Source organism: Electrona antarctica (assembly GCF_951216825.1).
Source record: "Electrona antarctica genome assembly, chromosome: 13".
Taxonomy (NCBI): domain Eukaryota; kingdom Metazoa; phylum Chordata; class Actinopteri; order Myctophiformes; family Myctophidae; genus Electrona; species Electrona antarctica.
The window spans coordinates 12878103-12895388 of record NC_136794.1 but is presented as its reverse complement, the minus strand read 5'-3'; the positions used below and the strand labels follow the sequence as shown (position 1 = coordinate 12895388).

Below are 17286 nucleotides of genomic sequence, written 5' to 3'. Positions count from 1 at the left end.
ACTGAACTAGCGCGAAGCTCCGCCCCCCCAGCTATTCATGTCAGTGGAAGTTGCTCAGTGGCGTTTTGAAGCACCCGGAAGACTGCCGGAAGTCCCTCCCAGGACCTCAACTTTGAGGTCCTGAGTGACGTAGGGCAACCGAGCGCTCAACGTTAAAGCCCAGCTGCACGGGGTTTCCCGGTCATGAATCCACGGGTCCGCCTGTAGTCCCTCGTCCTACCACTAGGACCCAGAGCTTCAACGTTGGAAAGCCTGCCTGCCCCCTTGGTCAAAACTGGATCCATAAAAGTTCACCCCGGGCGCGCCGCCGTTTGCTGCCATGCGCGCAACAGATGGGCTGAACAACAGGGCGCCAAATAGGAAGAACCTCATGTGTGTGTTTTGCCTCTCTGCTTTGAATTCACAACACCTTTACTTCAACATCTTTACTTTCACTTATGACGGACTTTAAAGATCCATTCCTCTCCCTGGAACATCGACACAGAACATCATTTTTTCTTGGACGACGAGTACAGAAGCTCAAAGTAAGACCACAGGAGGCGCAGGATCCCTCCCTCCCTGCGTCTTTAGCATAGTTAGCTAATGTCTGGGAGCCTGAAAACCATAGTAGCCCCATCCATCCACCAAGTTACGTTTTACGTGCTGGAGAGAGCACTGCACCAATATGTTGTGAGATTTAATCACGCCTGCTTGCTAAACTAAGCTGATGCCAAGTCGTTTAAGTCAAGTTTATTTTTGCGAGCAACTCGTACTATTGATGCTGCCAGTTGTCATGGGAACATTGACGCTTTCTCAGTGTGGGAACCCACACTGTGGGTTGTATATCAGGATTAAGCCAATAGACAAAGGGAAATGGGGAAAACTATTGTCCCAGCAATATCAACAAAGTCTGTATGAAAGTCAAACAGGGTTTATATTAGTATTTGTGCACTGGATTGGATTATTGGATATGATTTTCTTTTGGACGTGATGTGAGTATTTTTAGTTGCGCGCCATACAGTTATCTCCCAGGCTCAGCCTGTCGGCTGATTAATTCACTGGGTATTGCTATCAGCAGCAACACTTTTTAATGGGTAGATACAGTTGACATTTGGTAGTTTGAGAGATTCTGTGTGTATAGTAGTCACTTTGTTCTGTGTCATGGTAATACATATTATTATTATGTTATGAAAACGTTCCGTAGCTATAATTTTGTCTCATTCCTTGAATCCTTATCAGACATGGAGCCAGACAAAGTGAGCATATGGCCACGCACAGAGCCCTTCCTGCTGGGGGCATTGCCGGTGAATATATTATACTTGTTATGGTTCCCTATGTAAGTGTGTCCCACTGTCCCACATACCGATGCTCTAAGTCTAAGTCTAAAAAATAATAATGCATGATGTCATTGTAGGTGGCTCCCCCTTCCAAACTCGGCATCTACTACCTTCGTAAGATGGTGACCTATGTGCGTACGCGGGATGGCTGCTTCCCTACTTTGAGCTGGGCCATGTGGAAGCACATCGCCTGTGGAAAGCTGCAGCTCACAGAAGACCTTGCATGGCTCTACTTTGAGACCTTCGACCTTCTTGTGGGCCACCCGCCTGAGGAGAAGTTGGAGTGGGCGGAGTGTCTGTTCCAGTGTTCCACCTCCAAAGAACTGGATCGTCAAAGGAGCAAGGTGAGAGACGAACAGAGGAGGACTGGCCGCAACTAGATTTTTGAGGGGCACTATCCCCTCCAATGCTCAGCTTTCCGTGTTTGTGTTAACAAACATTGAAGGCAAAAGTGAGGACAAAAAAAATGAAGACGCAAATTATGATTGGCCGGAATGACATTTGTGATGATTTGATCGACTGAGCACAGAATGTGATGTATATGATCATGATGTATAAGAGCGCCCCTCACTTCACACGGGTGTGATTTTTGAGGGGCCTATGTCCAGCCTATGTGAGGCCCCTCCTATGTCCAGCTTTTAGTGTGTGGGCACTGCAAACACAAACTTTGTCCCAACACAAACATGCCATTGACAATGAATGGACACATTTTAGTGTTTGTGTAAACACAAACCTTGCATAACACATAAATTGAAGATGAAGGTGAGGACGCCAATCCTCCACTCAACTCAAACTTTAATTATAGAGCACATATTAACGACCATTGGCCGGAATGAGATGATGTACGATAAGAGCGCTCCCTCACTGCACAGCACACAGGTGTGATGTTTCTTTAATATCTGCTGTCTGGAAGAAACCACCTAACTCCAAAATGGTGCACGAAACACACACGCCCATCATTGCGAAACACTTTAAGGATAATGCACATAAAGGATAATGCAAGCTTTCCGTGCCTTGTTTAATACAATCAGATAGACTTTTATGTTTGGATGTATACGGGCTGTCCATAGTTGGTGTTGCAACTAGCTAGCATTCTGTCAAGCTGTAACATTATCTCACCATGTCACTTGCTTTTGTGTGTCCTCTATCTTTTGTGGGGGCATGCTGTGCTCATTGTTTTGTTAGCAATTTTTTGCCCAAGGGGGAAAGCGAACCAGATATTGATATCCACCGCCTGTATCACTATCCTCATCTCCGCCCCTCCCCTCCATTCTCTTCCAGTTGTCTGTGGACACACTGCAGTTCATCCTATTCCTCTACATCCAGCAGCTGAGCCGTGTGTCCCTGCGGACCTCTCTGCTCGGTGAGGAGTGGCCCAGCCCCCGCACCTCCTCTGCCTGCTCCGACCGAGAGGCCAAGACCAGCTCACAGAACAAGGTCCTTTCCCCTAACCTGACTCTGCCAGATATTGAGGCAGTATTGAGTTCACAAGTTCCCTCCTCCTGCCTGGATCTGGGCTCTCTCAAGCAGAAACGATAAACCGGAAGCAGCGGGACAAAAATGATGATATCTCCATAATATTTTCGAGTTGTAATCTTGTTAGGTTGTGTTTACATTTGCGTTGATCCCGCCTCTAGCGGCCACATACAGCTACATATCTCTCTGGTCAGAACTCAGAAATGGCTCGGAGTACATCGTATCTGCCCGAGAGGGACCAGATGGGAGCAGGAGGAGGAACTCGGGTTACCTTTCCCCTGACGTACAACACCATAGTACTGTGGAAGAATGTCCCATTATATGACGATGGTAGTTGAGGCAGAAAGTACCACACATAAAAACATTTGTTCATAAATGCTTGCTTATGGCTTCATATTTCCGATCCTTTACCTGTATTTCAGTGGGAAACATCTGCAAGTACATTGTGTAGGAAACTTGTAGGACTGGTTTTGCCTCCCCTTTTTCTCTCATTGTGCTCTCTCTCTCTCTCTCTGTCCTTCCTCGACTCTGCAGAACTGGGATGACCAGGCCCACCTGTCATTTGTGCAGAGCCACTTGTGTGAGCTGCTGGAGCTACTTGTGGAGCCAGGGCAGCTGTCGGACTCTGGAAAGGCCATACGAGATAGTAAGGTCTGTGGACCTCAAGCATTAGACAACCACATGGTGGTTTATTTTAACAAATCTATAAGAATGTTTGAGAAAGAACTGAAGGCACTGGAGCAGCTCAGACAATTTAGGCCCTTAGTTTAATATAACAGGGTGCAAATAAAAAGTGACAACGTTTCGATGTTACATCTTCGTCAGGTCATAGCCCGAGGGGGCAACACAGTAAGGCATGTTACATGTCCTGCTTCTGAGATGCACCAGACTGGCCTGCTATAGGCTAGAGGCGCGGTTGGAACTCCCTTCTACTATAAGAATGTTTATTATGAAAGATTGAGGCTGATTGTAAAATAATGTTTATTATGATAGATTGAGGCTGATTGTGTTTTATGGTCGTGTCCTGTGACTGTCCAGGTATCATTGGAAGCCATGCAGGGCTTGAGTTTGCTGCTGGAGGGCTCAATGGGTCATGGTAGAAGTGTCTACCCTGTACACAAACTGCTGCTCAAAGACCCCCTGCAGAGCCAGGCTGGCTTCTCCAAACTCACCCGCTCCTTTCCCCTGCACCAGCTCCTCACCTGCCTCCGAAACAACCTCATATTCAACCCATTTGGCATGACAAACTGCCTGCGTTCCGGCAAAAAAATGGCCTGGGCTCAGCAAGGTATGCAAATGTACTTGAATAAGGAATAGATGAAAACCCCATCACAACTATTGGCACATCAAATATAGAACACTTTGATTTATATTACCGCAGGTGTGTGCTAGCTCACCACCCCCACATCTACATGTCTCTGTCAACGTTACGCTTCCTATGTTCACTCTTATCCCATCGTGTGTGTGTCCCTTCGTGTCCCTTCCAGTGGAGGGGGCCATGAAGAGAGCCAAGATAGCCAGGAACACCCACTTGGCTCCACCTGGCAGCAGGATGGTGCTCATGTCGCAGGTCTTCAAACAGACACTGGCTAAAGACTCTGACAAGCTGGTCGGTGCCAACATCAAGATCCACCGATGCTCCAGTGCCTTCATCTATCTCCTCTCACCTGTCAGGTAAGGCTGGCCTACCTCCAAACAGACTAGTGCTCACAAAAACTGCAAGAGCACTTTTTGAGGTTTGAGTTGTATAGTTACCAATACCTTGCCATGATGTAACTCCAATGGAGGACAATAAATCAAAAAATAATTGCTCCATTGATTAGAAATTGATAATTCAAAATATGCTGACTTACATTGTATGCTGAAACGGCTCTCAAAGTCACATTTTAGTTTAGTACATAAATGAACACAAAGTTGATTCAGACAATCTAGACAAAGCATCACCAAACCCAGTACTTTTATTTATTTATTTTTTAGAAACATGTTAATTTCCTGTTATTTTACTCTAAGATCTTGATCCGGATCCATGGATCCAGTCTGGGTTTTCTTCCTAATCAAAATGGCAAAATCAACAGGAAGTTGAAGGGGCGCTCTCATCATCATACATCATCTCATTCCGGCCAATCACAATTTGCGTCCCTTCGTCTTCAATGTTTGTGTTTACACAAACACTTAAAGCTGGCCATTCATTGTCAATGCCATTCAATGTTTGTGTTAAGACAATGTCAACCCTCAAAGCTGGACATAGGAGGGGCTAGTGCCCCTCAAAAAGCTAAATATGTGGGAACTTTAATTTTTTTTATTTATTTTTATTTTTATTTATTTTAATTACACCCTCTAATATTGGTTCTAAAAGTGGGGTCCGGGGATCCCCAGCAGTCCTTGAGGGGGTTCCAGGGGGTCCTCAGCAAAATGTATTAAATATAAAGATCTATTTAACCACTAAATCATATACAGTCAGTAGCCTACATTGGCTATTTGAAAATAGCTCATCTACAAGCTCACACAGAAAATATATTTCAGATGGGGGTCCAGTCAAATACATATTAATTTTAAATGAGAGAAATTATCTTTGTGTGTAACTGTGTATGAACATGCATTATGTATGTACCTTCAGATCAGTCAGCGTGGACAAGTGCCACAACAGCACGGTGGTCCTGGGTCCTGTGGAGACCAGCGTTCACATCCACGGCTGCGAGAACGTGCGAGTGGTGTGCGTGGCTGCCCGCATAGTCGTTAGCTCCTCCTCGCACTGCAGTGTCCACACCTTGACCCCCACCCGCCCTCTACTCTTACCTGGGAACACGGACATCACCCTGGGGCCTTTTCCCACGTACTACCCCTCCCTGGAGGACCACATGGCCGCTGTGGGACTGGCTGTGGTGCCCAACGTCTGGGATCAGCCCTTAGTGCTGGGTGCCGAGGGCCTCATCCACTCTTCATCCGCCACCAACCCAGACCCGGGCTGCTTCCGTCTGCTGCCCCCAAAGGAATTCCAAACCATGGTGGTGCCTTTCAAGATGGAGGGCGACACGTGTGAAATGCCAGGGGAGCTTCCTGCGGCGTACCAGGCAGTACTGGAGGAGAAACACAAGAGTGTAGAGAAGTGGCAGAGGACCGTGGCGGAGGCTCATCTCAACAAGTAAGTTTACTGCCCAATCATGCATCACAAATACAGGAGAAGAGAAGCAAAAATGTCACCAGAATTACTTTCAGGAGTTCACTTTATTATCTTCATTAAGCAATACTTTTACAGAATAGTTAAAACTTGTATTTTGTTTTTACAAAATGGTAATATCATGTCTGAAGGACTAACCATTGCGTGAATCGTGAGTCTTCCTTTTGCAGTTATCTTTTTATAACAAAAAAGCTAAATTAAATGTTATTGAGTATACATTTATGACAATACTAAATGACCCCAAAATGAAATGATGGAGGCATTTTCATAATTGTCAACAAACAAGATAGTCACATAAAGGGCAGAGAGAACAAAATAGTGTCTTGAAGAAACTTGTATACCAGGTAAACAATGAAACTAGCATCTGTATGAACAACATGCATCTGAATATTTTATATAATTTATATTCTATATTTATTTAAGTTTGTTGTCGCGATAGCATAAATTAGGCTTTACATTTTTTGGGGGGGAGATTAGACTCCTCTCACAGTAGTAAAGAAAATATGGAAAATGCATATACTGTAGGAAGCTCAGGTGAAGTCATTGGCTTTAAGTAGTACAGTATCTGTGGGAATTCCCTGACTTTATCCATTCGAACAAATCTGTTCTGTCTTGTCTCCAGGGAGCAGCAGGGACAGTTAAGGGACTTGGTTGAGCAAAGGTTCCACGCGTGGCTGCTGGAAACGGGGCACATACAGGAACTTGATGGCCTCAAACCCTGTATGCTTTCATGTCAGAGGCCCCCAAGTGAACCCTCTGGAGGTAAACACAGCTCGGTGGAGTCCACATCTAATGGCACCAAACATGTTGGGACCAGACGGGCCATCGTCATTTGAGTGGTGTCCTTGAATATGAGAGAGATATCTGGTTGCTTGCTAGGTTTTGGAACTCTTAACTTCTAGGTATATGCTTCATTGCTTGAGTATGTTTATTCCAAATCTTTGTGATCATTGTGCATGATAGCTCAACCCATGTTACCAGCAGACCTGATGTGTTGGATGTTGTGTGCTGCCATGTCTGCAGAGGGAGCATAGCATGAGTTGGTTTAGCTAGTTTTACTAGAGAAAAGGTACGCTAAGACATGTCAAAGCTAGACGTGAGCATATAGGAGAGCTGCAGATACACAGCATGCTCCTTGAATTCTCCAATCTGTAGATAAGATGGGCATCGAGTTGGAAGCATGGAATGGAGCAGTCTTAAGTGACCGATGCCTTTTCCTCCTTTCCAAATTGGGCAAAGAATTTGATATAGATGCACAATGACGACATAGTATGAAATACTATACTAAAATAGAGTATCTAAATAGAGTATAACAGACAGAGCTGGCTCAAGTTAGCTTAGTATATTTTTGTCTACATAAAATAAAGCGGGGGATTGGGTGTATAAGACAAGTTTCATTCAGTGTGTCTATAAGGAATGTAATATAAAGAATATATATAGCTATTTTACTGCTTTGTTTCCAGAAAGTGCACAGAATGGATTAATAAAATAAATTATAATGGCAAGTTTCAGTCTCCCAATGCACACCTTTCAAATGATATAGAGATGTGTTGAGCAGAATGTGCCCATGGCAGCTTCTTAATGTTATATTGGCAAAAGGAGGTACATATTGCATCATATGGACTGCTGAATAATATATTTCATAAAGAACTATGTTGCCAAACTGTCCAAAATGCTGTTATGTAGTTTCACCCGTTCTGTATTTTCACCTTTGTGGCCAGTGTGGAATATCCATTGTACTGTAACTTACTATGCCTTACTGCTGTAACCGAATTCTTATTTGCACTATGGCCTGAACACAGTATGAAAAGAGCACGATTCACAATGTAAATGTAAGAAACGTTATAAATGAATAAAGATGTACATTTTCTTGTGTAATTATTTGCCTTTGCATATGTGATTTCCTGCTCCAAATGCTTTTCTCAAAACAAGACCGCACAATGAATTAATGAAGAACCTGTCGGGTAAAAGAAAAACGGTTAACCCCTTTTGGTGTTTTAAACATTGTTATAATTTAGCTATTGAAAAATAGCAGATCTACAAGCTCATAGCGCGCCACTGAGTGGCGCGCTACGAGCTTGTAGGTCTGCTATTTTTGAAAAATCGTGAAAATATTTCAGAAAACTGGAGGATTTAGAAGATTTTTAAAAAAATGTTGAGGTCAGGCCTAAATGGGTTTAACACTCAAAATACTATAAAGGACTTACAACATTTGACAAAAACCTTTGCACAACAAGGCATTCATTATACACTGCAGATGGACTTTTGGCATGAGTTGGTGGGTGCTAGCCAAGTGGGGTCAGGTTGGTGGTGCTGTATGTAATGGTGCAGGCGTGAGGTGAGGTGAGTTGTGGGCCATTGCATCCAGCCAAACGGGCGGTCAGTGTACGGCTGTACGCTCCACAGTCCTCTTCCATTATGCCATAATCCCACCTCGTGTTTCTGGAAAAAGTCGATAGCAAAAGAATCACTGACTCAATTTTTGGATCTCATTTTCATGACAAAGCGATTGTTCCCCACCGCCGTTTGTTTATAAAAGTGGAAGAGCGTGCCTATAAAAGGGGCTGGTAAACAGCTACTCACGCATCCAGACTTTCAGGGGGACCATAACCACTCAACATCGGGGCCAGACTGCATACAATGTCAAAGATGGGCAGGGTGAGTAAGAAGATGGAATGGATCTCATGTCATCTATCTAGATGGTGGATATTGGATAAGGACACAACAAATGACAAACATTTTAAATTACAGTTACCTAGACTAGTTTTGTATATTGACTGAGAACAGCAACAATATTTTGAATCAATCAAAATCTCAAATATATTATCTTTAGAAAGGAACAGCCTGTTATCTGGATATCCGTAAATGGTAGCATCTATTTCCTCCAGATTGTATTTTACGAGGATAAGAACTTCCAGGGCCGCCGCTATGAGTGTGACAGCGACTGCTCTGACTTCCACGCCTATCTGAGCCGCTGTAACTCCATCCGGGTGGAGAGTGGAGTCTGGGTGGTGTACGAGAGGCTCAACTACATGGGGTACCAGTATGTCTTGACCCGGGGGGAGTACCCAGAATTCCTGCGCTGGATGGGCCTGAATGACCGCCTCAGCTCCTGCAAGATGATCCACTTTGTAAGTCAGCCACTGCCTCGTCTGACAGCGTCTAGAGGTTTCTGCTGAGATTTATCAACTGTTTTAACTAGTGATGGGAGATTAATCGGCAAACACATCGGTATCGTAAATAATATATCGGTTTTAGCAGATATTTTATTTTATAATAATGTTGAAAAATAAATTAGAAAAGACTGAAAAGGCCTTTTGTTATGATGAAGGCTGCAAATTATATCAGTGTTTTCTGGGGAAGCTTTCAAAAGAGTCAACAAGTTGGAACATTTTAAATATAAATACTACATTCAAGCTGTTTGTTTGGATTTGGGCCAACATTTCAATAATGGTGCACCCCTAGTTTTGGAATAAAGTTGCTTTTTTTAAAATTCAGAGTTTATAAGCCTTTTTTCAGAATGGAAAAAAATATAATTTTCTTAATACAGAATGAGATCATATCGACATTGGTTATATCAGCCACAAAAGCAATTAATTATATCGGATATCGGCCAAAATGTCTCATCGGTACATCCCTACATCTTAAAGCAGGTGTTTTAACTAACCACAGGAACCATAGCATCCCTATTCTGGGGCAAATACTTTGGTGAAAGTAGCATATCTACAGGCTAACACTGGCATAGTCAACTCGGAAGCTTGTAGAGGGCTAAGCGTTGAGGGGAAAAAGCAGACCTTTCAACAGTATACATAGGATTCAAGTGGTCATCACCTCAAAGACGTGTTTTAAGACCCCTTCTGCACTTCTATTGTACAACCGTGATGTTATTGGCACTGCATTCTACTATTAGAGATTCAAATGTGATTTAACAGATATCCTGGCTTAATATATGCAGTTATATATGCATCCATGCAGTTGGTGTCGATACTACTGGTTCAGAGCTTTGTCAATGAAGCTCAATACCATACCATCTATTTCTACGACCTGCACATAATACAGATCAATATTGCTTATCAGCTGACCCAGTACCACAGGGCATAATCATCAGTCAACCCGCTTTCATGCAAAACAAATCAATCTAATTCAGTGCAGCATACATATGTATATTTATAATGTGCAATGCAATGCACAAACATGATGGAATACTATGTATACCTTTGGATCAAATGTCAAAGACCAGAAACAATGATGAACCATGTTGTGATATGAATCTCATCTCCACATCCCCTCCCTTTCCCAACCCGCTGCACTAACCATTCCTCCCTCCCCTGTGCTCCACCACTTTATGCCCTTCCCCGGAACATAACACACACTCAAAACTGCCAACTTCCTTTTCTGCGTCCCTCCTCCCAGACCAGTGGGACCCAGTACAAAATGCAGCTGTATGAAAAGGTAGACTTTGCGGGCCAGGTGTACGAGGCCACAGAGGACTGCCCCTCGCTGCTGGAGAAGCTCCGCTGGAGCGAGGTCAACTCCTGCAAAGTGTTTGACGGCTTGTGGGTCTTTTACGAGCACCCCAACTACCGCGGCCGCCAGTACTTCCTGGAGAAGGGAGAGTACCGCAAGCCCAGCGAATGGGGCGCTGCTGCACCCTCCGTCCAGTCCTTCAGACGCTGCACAGAGTGACCCGACCAACCTTCACCAAAATGAGTTCCACATAAAAAAAAATAAGCCCCCCCAATATGATCTATAATCAGACTCAATTCTTAAAACGTTATTTATTTTTTAAACTGAGGTCTCACCTGAAATAAAAACCTGTCTGGCAAGCAAATTATGAGAACATTTCTTTGAAGTGTGATGTGTCTGTTTATGTCACAATCCTCCTCCTGTAAGATTGGTATGTTACTGTATATGTGTAAAGCCTAGCACATTCAAGTCTCCATAGTCGCGCACACACACACACACACACACACACACACACACACACACACACACACACACACACACACACACACACACACACACACACACACACACACACACACACACACACACACACACACACACACACACACACACACACACACACACTTAGTATAAAGCACTTTAGATGAAAGTGTCCTTGATATAGCATAAAGAGAACAGTGATATTTGCCATACATTCTACAATAGTCTAGTTACTTTAGATTCACATTAGGCCTGATAAGAGCATTTACATTATATCTCAAATAATGTAAACTCCACAGCTCCTCCTTTGGAATTTTCAGATTCTTCTGTTTAGGTTTGTACCAAACTAGCTGAGTCAGTGTCAGAGAAGCGCAAATCATTTAATCCTAGTGCAGATGTGAGGTCCACAGTGACAGGCTGGCGGTTAAGGTGAGTCCCAAAGGAGAAACAGTTACCACCCCCACCGATCAGGAGCACAACTGGTTCATCAGGGTCTGTCAGCTCACTGCAGAATGAATGTAGCAACAGAGGCCATGGTACAGAGGTCTAGAAGAGGAGCAACAGACAAGAGAGACATTTCAACATCAAGTCAATTGTTTAATGGAAAGAATACCAAAATCTTCCCCCCAAAAGGCCCCGGCGACCTCGGAATGGTTACTGTATTTATATGTTGTACCATTTTGAAAAATAAATAAATATTTGAATTACAAAAAAAAAGAAGAAAACTGCCCAGCAGGCAGTCGACAAAAAAGAAATGGGGGCGAGCGTGTTTTGGGGTGAGCCTTCCGGTTACCGTCCCAAACATGAAGCTCATAGGGAAATCCATCATCAAACCTTTGAGGTGTTAACAATAGGGGAAATCCCTTAAAAGCTATTGTGATATATGTGATTATAGCTATAATAAGCAGCAATAGGAAAAGTCAACTTACTGTGTCCAGTGTGAGCTCAACACTGGTCCCAGTGGTCAGATGTATAAATGCAACACCTGGCACACACTCTGAATGCAGCCAAACTCCACCCACCAAAACCAGACGATCTCCAATCACATGAGCACAATGAGAATATCTGGACAGAACAGAAGGGTGGACACATTAGCTTTCTTAAGTTTCTTTACATCACCTTCATTTGAAAGACTTCCCTTCTGTGACTTGGAACATGGATGAAAATTCATAATTGGGTTACGGGCAGCTATGCTGCTGGTCCCTCTTGTATTTCCGATTCTGCCAGGAAATCTGCCTTATATAAACACAATGTGGCTCATATTAAGTCCAGTCCTATGCCAAACATCAACTGCCATTGTTGGCCAACAGTTCCAAAAGTGGCGCTACAGCAACTGCCCTGGACCCCACGGTCCCCTATGCCCCAAGGCATAGGAGGCCCCCTGATTTTTAATACTGAAAATATGTATTCCCTCAGGCTGCCCCCTGAAAATTAACGATTTGAGTGCTTGTTGTAGTTTGAAGTAGTTTCTCCTACTCTCATTTTCTCAGAAACTGCACAACAAATATCTCCCCCTACCTAAATGTTTTGCTCACCAAAATCCAAATCCGCTACACAGAAACAACGTTCAGCCCACAGGGCATCAAAAGGTGTTAATGTAAACAAACAATACTGTAAACATCTACAGCAAACTGTGAAGTGTTGAGAGCTGTCCTAGTATATTGTTTAGATGAAATGCCTTTTTGTGTGTTTTCATGTACAGTAGCTAGATACCTGGGAATCGGAGGGGGCTGGACCTCTAGCCTGTCCCAGTGGAAGCCTCTTTTGGTGGGCCTTAGCAGTACTGTGTCTCCTAGTGGCACACCCTCCCTCCCCAGCCCACCAAACATAACCACTCCTCCCTGGTATGGACATGCTGACTGGGAGAGACGGGCCTCGGGTGGTGCGCCCTCGATCAAGATCTGCACGCACGCGCACACGCACACGCACACGCACACGCACACGCACACGCACACGCACACACACACACACACACACACACACACACACACACACACACACACACACACGATTACAATTGCAGAGAAAGACCAAGACACCACTGCACATGTGGGACCTATACAACTGTGTTGGGCTCAACAAACCTCAGTCCAATGTTGCTGGTCTACAGACAGGAAGTGACCATCACCCAACACTGGCTCCACCTCATTTCTTCCACCAAAAATGAACAGGAAGTCCTTGTCTATGGGGAAATGGAGAAGGTTCAACCCAGAGATGTAAAAAAATAGATGCCTCACTGGCCGCTGCAGTTCATTGGAGCGATGCGTCTCCAAACTCTCCATTGAAGGCAGGAAGTCAAGCGGAAGTGCTGAAGGCACGCTGCGTCGCTGCCCAAGTGACGTCACTCATGCGACTCCTCCATGTCTCTCGCTGTCACTCAAGTGACTACTGGCCAATCACAGCGTGTCTTTTCCAGGATTTACAGTATGTTACACACGCTTCGCAAGTAATCTCTGACAAATTGTGCCCTCAATTTTGACACGCGCCCCAGAGCCGGAAGAGGCGTCTACCATTTAATGTCTATGGTTCAACAAACATAATCTGACCTAGTCTACTCTCATTTTTTATTCTTGGGTCTGTAAATCTACAAAGATTTGAGGTACACGCTTTATTATGGTTATCCAATTTTCAGGAACTGAACTTTGCTTTTACAAGCAGAATCACAGAACGTCTAGAAATAATGTATTTCTTGCCAGGACTGGAGTGTATCCTAGCTAGGTTAGAGCTCACACCTACTTTGAGGTAAATCTCTCACCGCTGTGGCTGACCATGGTTGCAGAGTGCCTCCATCTTGGCTGCGGTGTATCCCCTGTGCAGGCCATCTCCTTTACTGACAGTTTCACAATGCCCTGGTCCTCTGAGCCAACAGAGTCAGGTGGGCCACAGAGCTCAACGGTCACTTTGAGCAGGCTTCTGATTGGGTTGAGAGGTGAGGAGCGACCTCCATACAGTATGGCATCCCCTCCAGGGAGGAAGGTCACAGTGTGATATAGCCGCACGCCTGGTGGTAGAAACATTAATAAATGAAAATTAAAAAAATAATTAAGAATAAAAGCTTTGACCTCCATACATAGTATGCTACTGATCAAGAAAAGCAAAAACAAACCTACTCCAGTCTGAGGAGGATTCCACATGGGCACATCTCCAGCCGGCCTGACCTCTGAGGAGAAGCCTTGGAGGTGCCCCCCTGCCTCCTCGACTAGAGCCTCCAGTGAGCAGGACCTGGCCTGGGCCCATACAAGTGGAGGCCATGCCCAGTCCCTCCACACCCACTTCCTCTGGGAGGATCCTCGCACTCAGGAGAACGGGGCTCAGAGAGGAGATTATGGATACAACTGGAAACACAGAAGTCAAAGAAAACAGAGTTAGAAAGACAATCACAAATGAAGCCTGTTAGTGATATGCAGCCGTTTAAATATATCAACTAAATTGAGTTACCTGGTGGTTGTGTGAGTAAAGCCTGTTTGGTCAGAGTGCCTCGAGAGGCGGTGAGGATGAAATAGTGGGAACATTTCTGGTGCCATTCCTGGGGGATACAGATATACAAGGACATTAAACATGCAATTTTGTTGTTGGTAGGAATGTACACATGAGCACCTGGATGGAGAGGACTGAAAAGAGCAGAAGCCAAAAGACATTTTTTCTTTTACTAAATAAAAAAGTTAGGCAATAGCATGCCTATGACATGTCTAAAATGGAAAACAGGTTGAAAGTGGTTATGGTAAGCTACTAGGTATTTACAGTATGTGTAGAGCCAAGCTGCTAACCTCATACTCATCAAAAGGCTCCAGGCTCTCCACTGTGCGTCTTTCCTCCTCATTGAGGTCCATGTAGAAATCATTCATATCCAGACACACACACTGCTCCCAGCCCTGACAACACATGATGATGATGACAACATGGTGAAGAATATTTCCTATGATTAATTAGGATACAAAACACACAATAGATAACTGTCATACAGAATAGGGTATATTTTTGTTGCCCTAGGCCTAAATTAACTTGTAATTGTAAACTTGCGAATGGGCACTGACCTTGTCCAGGAACCTGCGTATCTGGGCAGCAGTGTTTGGGTATTGTCGAAGCGCATGCAGAGTAGAGTTAAGCTTCAGGAAATGATCTTGCATGATGCGACCAAAGGGGTCGTGGGGCCGGATCTGTTCATACATTACAAACAGGGATTGGGGCAAGAGCTGCGCAGCCCAACTGATGACAGCGTCCGACCTGTACCACGCAAAATATGCAGATGTACCATATAATTACTGCAAAAACAAATCCATGCACAAATACAGAGATATGGCCCTACTCCTCTTGACACATAAATATTAAGTACCATTGTGTCTCCATGTAAGTTAGCACCACTTCAGAAAGCAGTAGGGTAGGGGCAGCCCAGTCCATCCCGGCCTCACCGAGTGCTTCTTCCACCTGGGACGCTTCTCTGACATCCACCCCTAGCAGGCAATACTGACTACTGGACACATATACAGGGCCTGGAGAGTGGAGACATACAAACAGTCATGGGCACATTAAAGGCAGTATATTAGCAATGTATATCTAGCCCAAACAAATGTGTATGTTTTGGATTAAATCACAATTTTGCCAAAATAATCATTTGAACTGGGAACCCCCCCACCCTGACAAGCACTTGGAAATGTAGGAGTTGAGGCATTAGTTTGACTCGGTTCCACAGATAACTATTTTGAAAATAGCCAAACTAGATTTCTTTGCCTCTTTCTTATATTAATTATTTGCCAATTTGGCCAATGTTTGATCAGTTTTATAGTATAGTTTATTCTTTTTCTTAAAACCCACAGGTTGCGAATCCCTGCCTATGAAATGAATGAATGTGTGATACAAGTGGATGGCATGGCAGACCTGTGACAGAAAATGGGTTCGAGTCCAATTTTCCACTCAGTGTAGTATTGCCACTGATCAGGGTGGCTTTGCGTCGAGCAACATCTGGGAAATCCACCTCGAACAGCACAGCTCTGTCGAGAGCCGCCTCTGTATGCAGGCGGAAATACAGAGAGTCAAAACCTGCACCCAAAGACAATATCTAGATACAGACAGAGGATGAGAGAATGAGAGTAATAATCAAAAACAAATGAAATAAGGTGCACATTTTGTCATTTCTGCTAGCAATCAAACATCAACCTGTCTTTTAGGACAGTTTTCAGTCACTTGAAGAAACCTCTTCACACAGTGGTCCACAGCTCTCCAGCGAACATAGTAGCCCCTGAAACATGAAGAAATACACAAAACATATTACTTAACATATATATGCCATTTCATATCCCCCAAGGTATACATAGATACTAAGGCATTTGGTTGATGATCCACTGTGGATCTGACAGTAGCTAGCTATCAAAAGTAAGTTAATACCTTATTGTATTTGTAATTACCACTGCCGGAGGTAACTTGCCACCATGTTGAAAGTACAAATGGCAAGACACATTGTTGTAGTTTCATTAATACAGATATAACAGTATTCCTGTTACATGGAGTTTTCACTTTTGTAGAACATGACAATATCATTTTTATTTCTGAAACAAAACAATGGATACCATTGTTTTGTTTTGTTTTGAGGCTCCACTCCAGACTGACCTGTTGATGAGCGGGGCTCTTCTGGCCACCTTACACACAAAGTGCTGGAGGAAAGCATCCTGGAAGTATCCCTGGGCAGCAGCAGACACCTTGCTCACCACACTGCTATCATTAGTTCCCTGCACCTGGGTGGAGATGAAGAGCACAGCCAAGCTCGAGTTTACCCTCTCATAACCTTCACATTGTACTTAACATTTAACCTTACTTTAGTTTTGAGTAACCTACTTATGCTCTCTCTCTCTCTCTGTGTGTGTGTGTGTGTGTGTCACTGTTGTGTGTGCAGACAGAGAGAGAGGGGGAGAGAGACCTTACCGCAGTGTCCCTTCCCTGCTTTTGTTTCTTTCCGTTTGTGGTTGCCATAACATTGGCTGTCACGTCGCTCAAAAAAGTCCATGGATTCTACTCGTACTCTTTTCTTCCGAGGTTGAAAGACGCGAGGTTACTCGTACTCAGATTCTACTCTTCAAATCTAACATTTTGCACACACAATTAGCCCTTAGTATACGTCACAATGACTACCGGGTGAGTGTTGTTGACATCCGGATCTGTCATCATCCTGGCGAGTCGCTGACACCTCCTGTCGGCTCGGATGATCACACATTTTAATTCACCAATGAGTTTTTTAGCATGGTGGTGACCATGCTAAAAAAGGACATACGCTCTCGAAAACTAAAGTTTTCGTATTTAATTGACCTATGGACTTCCATACTTAACTGAGTCTGCGACATTACGCAGGGGCGGGGCTGAATAAATTGAAGAATTTAA

General features: G+C 44.1%; 2 protein-coding genes across 2 annotated transcripts; one reads left to right on the top strand and one right to left on the bottom strand.

The window, feature by feature from the left end:
- The first annotated feature begins 282 nt into the window (after window positions 1-282).
- Window positions 283-11052, top strand: tbccd1 (TBCC domain containing 1). Its single transcript, XM_079517651.1, has 13 exons — window positions 283-524; window positions 1219-1283; window positions 1394-1660; window positions 2598-2753; window positions 3327-3443; window positions 3831-4080; window positions 4280-4466; window positions 5410-5934; window positions 6593-6805; window positions 8302-8313; window positions 8601-8628; window positions 8859-9101; window positions 10384-11052. The coding sequence occupies exons 2-13, from the start codon at window positions 1221-1223 to the stop codon at window positions 10654-10656; spliced, it is 2334 nt and encodes a 777-aa protein (XP_079373777.1). The 5' UTR covers window positions 283-524; window positions 1219-1220; the 3' UTR covers window positions 10657-11052.
- A 145-nt stretch (window positions 11053-11197) lies between these two features.
- On the bottom strand, window positions 11198-17069 carry lcmt2 (leucine carboxyl methyltransferase 2). The gene is made up of 14 exons (XM_079518454.1): window positions 16834-17069; window positions 16522-16646; window positions 16072-16153; window positions 15793-15973; window positions 15251-15407; window positions 14952-15141; window positions 14685-14789; window positions 14356-14443; window positions 14028-14252; window positions 13673-13918; window positions 13002-13099; window positions 12631-12818; window positions 11847-11982; window positions 11198-11463 (listed from the first exon to the last, which is right to left on the bottom strand). The coding sequence occupies exons 1-14, from the start codon at window positions 16879-16881 to the stop codon at window positions 11248-11250; spliced, it is 2085 nt and encodes a 694-aa protein (XP_079374580.1). The 5' UTR covers window positions 16882-17069; the 3' UTR covers window positions 11198-11247.
- Between the last annotated feature and the right edge of the window lie 217 nt (window positions 17070-17286).